At 39.2% G+C, this 9,864-nt stretch overlaps 1 protein-coding gene across 1 annotated transcript; it reads left to right on the top strand.

Annotated features, from left to right (window-relative positions):
* The first annotated feature begins 3,742 nt into the window (after window positions 1–3,742).
* On the top strand, window positions 3,743–4,974 carry LOC133261233 (olfactory receptor 56A3). The gene has a single exon (XM_061439743.1). The coding sequence runs from the start codon at window positions 3,743–3,745 to the stop codon at window positions 4,688–4,690; it is 948 nt and encodes a 315-aa protein (XP_061295727.1). The 3' UTR covers window positions 4,691–4,974.
* Window positions 4,975–9,864: the final 4,890 nt, after the last annotated feature.

Genomic DNA, 9,864 nt, shown 5'->3' with positions numbered 1-9,864 from the left:
GCAACAATGGAGAAGTTCCCAAGGGGCAGAGTCCCTTAGGCTTTAGAGGTATAACTACCCCAGTTACTTCAGGAACTATCCAAGGCTCCAGTATCCATGGAGCCAGACCCCATCTTCACATCTTTGGCAAGCAAGTCTGGGTGAAGGGTGCCTGAGAGACAGCTGTACCAAGATTAACCAGAAGACAGGAAAGACCTATATCTTCATTGGTGATCTGTGTTCCCCACTATTCCTGAGTCAGTACTGCTGAAGTAGTCAGAAAACCAGGTGGTAGATACTGCCTCCTGTCTCAGGTGAGTAAGCACAGGTGAGATCCTCTACTCTGGGACCTCCTTCTCTCTTTTGTCCTTCTCTTCTTTGGTGGCATCTCTTGGTGGTAATAGAGATGCAGAGAAGCTGGAGTTTGCCCATATGAGATTAATAAATAGTGGAAGATTTGGAAAATGCATCATCTAGAGCCCATTTGTAAAAATGGGGTATTTACAACTATAAATATGGTCATTTAGGCGCCCGAGGGCAAACCTTCTGCCCACAAATGCTTCAGTTATGGAGTAGGAATTTAACCTAGTCTATATAACTTCACAGACTGAGGACAGAGACCACAAGTAAGGGTCAGTGGGGATCTGAAAATAGTTCCTCAGTTTTCAAATCAGATTGATTTTCAGATTAAACAGTTTCAAAAAGCTATGGCTGCCAAAACGAGAAAATAACGCTCAAAGATCGGTGCAGTATCTGGCACTGGATACACTCAATAACGTCTATAATTTTGGAGAGATGCCTTACAGGTCTATCTGAGTTTTTTGCAGTTTTGTTGTTTAGTCAGTAAGTTGTGTCTGCCTTTTCATGACCTGATGAACTGTAGCCTGCCAGGCTCCTCTGTCCATAGGATTTCCCAAGCAAGGATACTGGAGTGGGTTGCCATTTCCTTCTCCAGGGGATTTTCCCAACCCAGGGATCCAACACATTTCTTCTGCACTGGCAGGTGGACTCTTTACCACTGAGCCACCAGGAAAGCCCTTTGTGGAGTTAGGTGATCCCTAACAACCTTTCCACTTCATGAAACAGGGCTTCCACAATGCTATGCTGTGGCTTAACATGCAGCTTAGGAAAAAGCTTGGGTGTCTATGTCTCCAGTTTAGTCTTGAACCTTCAACTTTCCTGGCTTTTTCCTACTCCTGGCTAGAACCAGTATCTATTAGCCCCAGGTCCTCAGCCCTAGCCCTGTAATTTGGCAAGTTTTGATTGCAAGGAAAGATGGAAAGGAGAGGGTGAGAAACTGATGCTTCTTTACTTCTAAGGTTGAACAGGTTTTTCAGTGCTTTTTGAATGACATGGATTGAAGAACATGTAGGAACAAACCTTCCAGAAAAAAAGAAGAGAAAAGAATGGTCAATTAGTAGGAAAAGAGACAAAATAATCTTTTTCCATTGTTCTCAGAAATGTCATCTTATTACTAGAAATAATTATCCCAAAGCACTTCAGATCAGATCAAATCAGTTGCTCAGTCGTGTCCGACTCTTTGTGACCCCATGAATCGCAGCACGCCAGGCCTCCCTGTCCATCACCAACACCTGGAGTTCACTCAGACTCATGTCCATTGAGTCAGTGATGCCATCCAGCCATCTCATCCTCTGTCGTCCCCTTCTCCTGCCCCCAATCCCTCCCAGCATCAGGGCCTTATCCAATGAGTCAACTCTTCATATGAGGTGGCCAAAGTACTGGAGTTTCAGCTTTAGCATCATTCCTTCCAAAGAAATCCCAGGGCTGATCTCCTTCAGAATGGACTGGTTGGATCTCCTTGCAGTCCAAGGGACTCTCAAGAGTCTTCTCCTACACCACAGTTCAAAAGCATCAATTATTCGGTGCTCAGCCTTCTTCACAGTCCAACTCTCACATCCATACATGACCACAGGAAAAACCATAGCCTTGACTAGACAGACCTTTGTTGACAAAGTAATGTCTCTGCTTTTGAATATGCTATATAGGTTGGTCATAACTTTCCTTCCAAGGAGTAAGTGTCTTTTAATTTCATGGCTGCAGTCACCATCTGCAGTGATTTTGGAGCCCCCCAAAATAAAGTCTGACACTGTTTCCACTGTTTCCCCATCTATTTCCCATGAAGTGATGGGACCAGATGCCATGATCTTCGTTTTCTGAATGTTGAGCTTTAAGCCAACTTTTTCACTCTCCACTTTCACTTTCATCAAGAGGCTTTTGAGTTCCTCTTCACTTTCTGCCATAAGGGTGGTGTCATCTGCATATCTGAGGTTATTGATAATTCTCCCGGCAATCTTGATTCCAGCTTGTGTTTCTTCCAGTCCAGCATTTCTCATGATGTACTCTGCATAGAAATTAAATAAGCAGGGTGACAATATACAGCCTTGACGTACTCCTTTTCCTATTTGGAACCAGTCTGTTGTTCCATGTCCAGTTCTAACTGTTGCTTCCTGACCTGCATACAAATTTCTCAAGAGGTAGGTCAGGTGGTCTGCTCTTCCCATCTCTTTCATCTCTGCATCTCTGGAATGCAAAAGTAAGAAGTCAAGAAACACCTGGAGTAACAGGCAAATTTGGCCTTGGGATATGCAATGAAGCAGGGCAAAGACTAATAGAGTTTTGCCAAGAAAATGCACTGGTCATAACAAAGCACTTCGGGAGATGAAAATCATGCTTCTTCCTCTAGGTTTCCCCATGGATATTCTTGTCCGAATTGCTAATTATTCCAGTATTCTCTGAAGGTCATTTCAAGATTTTCCCTGCTTCTATGCAGGGAATTATGAATTCTTTCAGGAATTACTTTAAAATCCTCAGATAAGAAAAGTTTCCTGGAGATGGTGAGATTTGGGGTTATAGTTTGTAAGACGGAAAAGGGAAGCAGATTGAAGATGGAAGGACTCTAGAGGTGGACTTCAACACCCTCACACTACTGTAATCAGAAGAATCAGCTTTTCATCTTTAATGACAGGTATTGCTCCCCCATAGCTATGAGATTTTTCTCACTCTCCTTTTAAGGTTGTTTCTTCCAAAGGTTAGGAATCCTACTAATATGAAAATCTGACAAAAAGAAAAAAAGCAATTCTTTTCAGGATCTGTACCTATCAAATGAAAATGAATTTTTAGGCAAAAAGCAGATTAACTAACTTTATTTTCAGTGTACAGTTTTTAAATTACCTAATTAAAGAAAAACAAGTATAAGTGAATTGTCAGCTTGGGGTAGCTGAGGAGTCAGAGTCATTTTCTTTTGCCCCTAGTTTGTGCCAGGATCTGCTGCTTATTCGGTTGTACTGCTATAGTTCAATCATATGCATGGTAGTCTATGTAGTCCATAAAAGCAAAAAAGAGGAAGAAACTTAGGAGTACAAATTTGGAGATTCACCTTTCTTTTTTTTTTTTTTTTTTTTTTTTTTTTGGAGATTCACCTTTCACAAAGTAGTTTTCTAAGTTATTTTCTCCTTCCTTTAGTTTCTATAATTTAAAAGCTCTAATAAATCTTGAATAAATCCAGCATATATAGACAAATCATATCACTCCAGTTCTATTTTTTTAACATAAAAGGAATATACCAGTAGCATGGCACAAAGGATACACAAATAAATTTCTTTGGCTCTGGAAAATCTGCTAGGATGCAACAGTTTCACTTAATTAAAGCAACTTATTCTACAATGCACCTTGAATCAGTAGCTAAATGTTATCCTAATTTTACAGATCACTAAAAGAAAGCTGTAGAAATATATGACAAAATATGACAGCACACCAAAATGGCAGCACCACCACTGAGATTTCAGACTTCCTCCTGAACTGTTTTGTCAGGTCCCCCAGCTGGCAGCACTGGATGTCCCTGCCCCTTAGCCTCCTCTTCCTCCTGGCCATGGGGGCCAACACCACCCTCCTGATCACCATCCGGCTGGAGGCCTCTCTGCACGAGCCCATGTACTACCTGCTCAGCTTCCTCTCCCTGCTGGACATGGTGCTCTGTCTCACCGTCATCCCCAAGGTCCTGGCCATCTTTTGGTTTGATCTCAGATCGATCAGCTTCTTTACCTGTTTCCTTCAGATGTACATCATGAATTGCTTCCTTGCCATGGAGTCCTGCACATTCATGGTCATGGCCTATGACCGCTATGTGGCCGTCTGCCAACCATTGAGGTACACATCCATCATCACAGACCAATTTGTTGCAAAGGCAACTATCTTTATTTTAGCCAGAAATGTCCTTTTCACAGTGCCCATCCCCATCCTCTCTGTACGACTCCATTATTGTGGGAGAAATGTCATTGAGAACTGCATCTGTGCCAATATGTCTGTGTCCAGGCTCTCCTGTGATGATGTCACCATCAATCGTGTCTACCAGTTTGCTGGAGGCTGGACTCTGCTGGGATCTGACCTCATCCTCATCTTCCTCTCCTACACCCTCATACTGCGGGCTGTTCTGAGACTCAAGGCAGAAGGAGCTGTGGCCAAGGCCCTAAGCACTTGTAGCTCCCACTTCATCCTTATCCTCTTCTTCAGCACCATCCTCCTGGTCTTTGTCCTCACTCATGTGGCAAAGAAGAAGGTGTCCCCTGATGTGCCAGTCTTGCTCAATGTCCTCCACCATGTCATTCCTGCGGCCCTCAACCCCATTGTCTATGGGGTGCGAACCCAGGAGATCAAGCAAGGAATCCAGAGGTTACTGAAAAAAGGTTGGTAATTAAGACAACTTAGATCTCTGCATTCCTAAAATAGGATGCTTTTTGAACCAATAATGGATGAGTGGACTGAAGTTCATAAGTTTTACTCTCAAACTGGATGAACTGTCTATGTGTCTCCCTTTAATAATGCTGAAGTTTCATTTAAAGTTTCTCTTTCTCTCACTCTTCAATCAGGAATTTTCTTGGTCCTTTCTCCTTTTTTACCACATCTATTATCCTATTTTGTATAAAATGCTTCCTTAGGGCAGGCTCTAAAATGAGAGATTTACTTTCCTGAATAGCCAACTGTTAATATGACATAAAATTTATAATGTGAAGTATACAACTGTGGATATTTGGTGGATTGTGTTGTATAATGTGTAATGTCTTATTATTTCCACAGTAAGGAACATACTGGAGAATAAAAATAAGAGTTGACATTTCAGTCCTGAATGGTGGAGAATTGCTACCAGTCTTTAATTTGGTCTTTTTCTCTCATCCTTCAACCACATGATTGTCTTTCTTTGTCACTTCTTCTGTTTCTGGTCCCTGCTCTGTTCTTGTCTGGGCCTTTGTCTCTATCTTCTCTTCTAGAAAGCAAGGTGATTTTTGGCAATGTCACCGTTTCTGGTATGCAAATAGAGCTCTGCTGAGTTAAAGAACTGCAAGCATTATAAATGAGATCTAGTAATAAGTCTGAAATATAAAACAGACTAGATGGACATTGTTTTCTTTTCATTGGACAGTTTCTTAGCATACCTTGTATCTCTGGGAATTCTGTTAGCTATTAAAGTACAAAGATATTAAAACATTATTGCTGTTTTCATTGGCTCAAAGTTTCATTTGGAGGAACACAAACATTAATTCCAGGAATACACAATTCTCAAATGAAAGATCTCCCCAAAATTTCATTTTCCCAAAGATTTTAGCATAACAAAAATCCTATCTCGTCTAAAATGTGCCTAACTGGTTGCCAATGGGAAGGTCTTATGAATACAGATATAATATTCCTCTAAATTAAATTTAGGCCACTAAATCTTAGAAAATATTAAAGTCTTCAAGTTTTAACAATATTACATTAATGTACTAACTTAAAACTTTGTGAACAGATTTGTATTAAGGTAAAAGTGTTTGTATATCAAGCCCAGACCTCTCCAGTAGAAAAAACTTGAATGTAAACAAATTTTTTCAATGAGCTACATTGTAAGATTTAGAGCACATACTTTCCCAGGACTAAGGAAATTTTACATAACTTTGTCTCCCAAATAGGCCAGTATGATGTTCACATTTTAAAAATATATGTCTGAAAGCTTTACATTGTTTTGTTTATATACATTTATACGTTTGTGGCCCATATCAAGGCAGTATTGACAGTTTCATTTGATAAACAAAGTAAACAGATTTAGCAATGGCTTTATTTCTCTAAAATGGGTGATACAAAGGAAGATGTCTTCTAGAATATTCCTCTCCATTTGAACCACATATTTAATTTTGGGTTTTTGGTAGCCAAATCAAAAAATTAAAAGTTAATTATAATAGTATATTTTATTTACTCCAATATAATCTAAACATTATCATTACAGTACACAATGAATATAAAACAATTTAATAGTGAAATAGTGTACACTCTTCTTATGTGCTACATCTTTGAAATCCCTGGTGGCTCAACAGTAAAGAATCTGCCTGCAACACAAGAGACACAGGAAACCCAAGTTCAATCTCTGTATCAGAAAGATCCCCTGGATGAGGAAGTGGCAACCTGCTCCAATATTCTTGCCTGGGAAGCCACCTGCACAGAGGCATCTAGCAGGCTACAGTCCATGGGGTCACAAAAAAGGTGACTACAACTGAGTGACTAAGCAACAACAACTTTGAAATCCAGTGTGTATTTTATATTTAAAGCGTTTTTCAGCTGGAACTATCTACATTTCAAATGCTCAATAGTCACATGTAACTTGTGGCTACTATATTAATTAATGCAGCACTAGACTCCAAATGGAGAGGAGACCAAATGAATTGAGGATAAATGAATCTATTTTGGAAAAGAGGTACAGCCATCTTCTTTCTTCTTTGCTGTAATTTTCTCTTTTTCTTTGCTTTGCCACATGGAGATAAGGAAGCCACGGTTTTAAACATTAAATAATGATTTCTTGTATTAAAAGGTGCATATTATGAATGCTAATTCATAGAAACCAATGTGTAAAGATTAAAATAAAAGATGGCTTATATACTGGCTTTTTACAACATATAGTCTTCAAATCCTGCAGTGACAAAGCTGAAAATGAGCACTGTATAAATCATTGAAGTTAGCCTAAGGAAAAATGTAAATAAAGATTTTATTCATCATAAGTAGGGACTATTAGTGCTTAGTGCTAGAGTAAGTAAGTGTTATTATCAAAGGTTTACCAGAAGGTAGATGATAATAATCATAATTTATAATTCTTTAAGTTTCTTTTTATACTATTTACACACAGGTGTATGTATTTCAAGTTAACTGAATTATTTTAATAGAATATATTTTCCACGAAATATTTAATAGTGAAATTATTATAATTTATTATCCATTCAACCATCTGAGCAGGAAACCTGTCTCTTCAAACCTGATAGCCGTTATTGATAAAATGTTAAAGCTCAGATTTTGTTGGTGAGACCTTGCAGTTTGGTCACACATTACCCATAGTCACATCCTTCCTCCTCTATCCAGAAAGAATGAGACATATTTGAGAGCAGACCCAGCAGACACAGGATGTTGAGCTGGGAGAACAATGCAGAGCACATACGGAAAATGGTGATGGCCCTTCAGGGCCAACATTTAACAACAATCATCTATCAAATATGCATTATCCCTAACGTAAACAAATCCTTGTTATGGTGCTAAGGTTGCAAAAATGAGTAAGTAGGCAAGGTTCATGTGTTTAAGTGCAAAGTCTCTGAACCTGGAAGAAGCAGTAGTTCAGGAAGAAGCGGGAAACATCAATAGATAGGAGGGATATAGCCAAGAAAAACCTAAAGTAGGGGTCCAAGGCCATGGCCACTTGGCAGAAAGTCCAGACCTAAATCTAAGAAAGGATCTGAAAGTCTAAGCAGAATATTATAACAGAAACTTGAGTTTGAGCCAAAACAGAAACATAATCCTCTAAACTGTAAACATACAGAAGAAATTAAGACTGAAAAAGGAGGTCCATTTTCAGAATCAGGCACAAACCAGAGAAAACACACCACAGTCTAATCTAGCAGAGATAACAGCTCAACAGTAAGAACTTTGTTCTCCAAAACAGTAATTAGATATTTATATTTTTACTCTAGCCCTTCTAGATGAAGTGCTATGTGGGTAAAAGCTAAGAAAAGTAGCAGAAAATCCTCAGATCTAGCTGCTTACAGTAGAACCTAATGTAAGAGTGAGAAGCTAATTCCAAGACCAGGGACACATTGTCTTTGTCAATGAGGACTTTCTAATGCTAGTGACTAATGAAGTACTTATTTATATTTTTCTTTTTGTATAATTATAAATCTTATGTATGGTTGTATGCCCTATTTTGTGTATATGAAGATAAGATTACTTGTGATGTATAATTTTAGTGGATTTTTTTTATTGTTGGCAAAGTTGTACTTACTTTTATGTTAGGACTCCATAACCTAGATGTTGGCTACTGGAAAATTAAAAAAAAAAAAAAAAACTCATTAAGTTTTGTTTTTCTTTCCTATGTGCCAGGCCCTATACCATAATTCCTAGAAAACAGATGAATTACACACTGTCCCTGGTCAAAAAGAACTCACAGTACAGTAAGAGAGACAAGTAAAGACAGGCAAATGTAGGTTTGAAAGCTCATGTTTGAAACAGGGGCTTCGCAGGTAGCTCAGTGGTAAAAAATCTGACTGCCAATGAAAGAGATGTGTTCAGTTCCTGGGTCAGGAAGACCCCCTGGAGGAGGAAATGGCAACTCACTCCATTATACTTGCCTGAATAACCCCATGGATGTAGGAGCCTGGCAGGCTACAGTCCATGAGATCACACAAGAGTAGAACACAATTGAGTGACTAACACTTTCATAGCCATCCAGAGTGGAGAGACTATACTCAATATCTGGTATTCAGGAGGATCTCCAGGATAGCCATATATAATTGGTGATACTAAACTAGCCCGGGAGATAAGTTTACTCGAGATCTACCTTAAGAAACTAAAAACAAATCTTGAGAGGGACAGCCTGATCAAAACATACCTTACCGGCTTGCCGAAACAAACTCACATACTCCTCTCTTTGGTGTGAACTTTTGTGCCCCTCCCTCACTGATCTGTTGAAATCCCAACCCTCACTGATGATGCTATTAGGAAGTAGGACGTTTGGGAGGTGCCAAGCTTCCCTGGTGGCTCAGAGGTTAAAGCATCTGCCTCCAATGCGGGAGATCCTGTGTTCAATCCCTGGGTTGGGAAGATCCCCTGGAGAAGAAAATGGCAACCCAGTCCAGTACTCTTGTCTGGAGAATCCCATGGGCAGAGGAGCCTGGTATGGTAGCCTACAGTCCACGGGGTTGCAAAGAGTCAGACACAACTGAGCAACTTCACTTTCAAGGTCAAATGAAAGTGGAGCCCTCATGAACGGGTTTGCTGTTCTTATAAAAGAGACTCCACAAAAGCCTCTCACCTTTCCATTATGTCAGGTCAGAGCTAGAAGTCACCAGTAATGAACCAGGAGGAAGGGCCTCTCCAGAAAACAACTCTGCTGGTGCCTTGATCTTGGACTTTCAGTCTCCAGAATTATGAGAAAGAAATTTCTGTTGTTTACAAGCTACTCAGCCTGTAATATTTTGTTTCAGCAGCCCAAATGAACTAAAACACTCTTTAAACCAAAACAACTACCAAAAAAACTAAATTTCCAATGTTGTAAGATTCTCAACATCTAACCAAAAACCAATATCCATACTAAGATGCTGGAAAATGTGACCCATAACCAGGAGAAAAGCTAGTTAGCACAAGCAGACACAGAAATTTACAGAGATGATGCAATTATAAACCAAAAAATATTAAACTAATATTATAAATATGTTAAAGGAGAGAGAAAAACAAAGAAAATGAAGGTAAAAAAAAGAAATTAATGAAATAATAAAAATAAATTTTTTTAGTAAAAATAAATAATATCTGAAAAAAATTAAAAGTCACTGAATGGGTTTATAACAGATTTGACATTGCAGGGAA

This window comes from Bos javanicus, chromosome 15 (genome assembly GCF_032452875.1).
Source record: "Bos javanicus breed banteng chromosome 15, ARS-OSU_banteng_1.0, whole genome shotgun sequence".
Lineage (NCBI taxonomy): Eukaryota > Metazoa > Chordata > Mammalia > Artiodactyla > Bovidae > Bos > Bos javanicus.
The sequence above is the reverse complement of the archived record's forward strand: the minus strand, read 5'-3'. Positions and strand labels throughout refer to the sequence as shown.

Coding starts and splice junctions, on each gene's coding strand:
- LOC133261233 (XM_061439743.1), top strand. CDS start 3,743: ATGACAGCACACCAAAATGGCAGCACCACCACTGAGATTTCAGACTTC.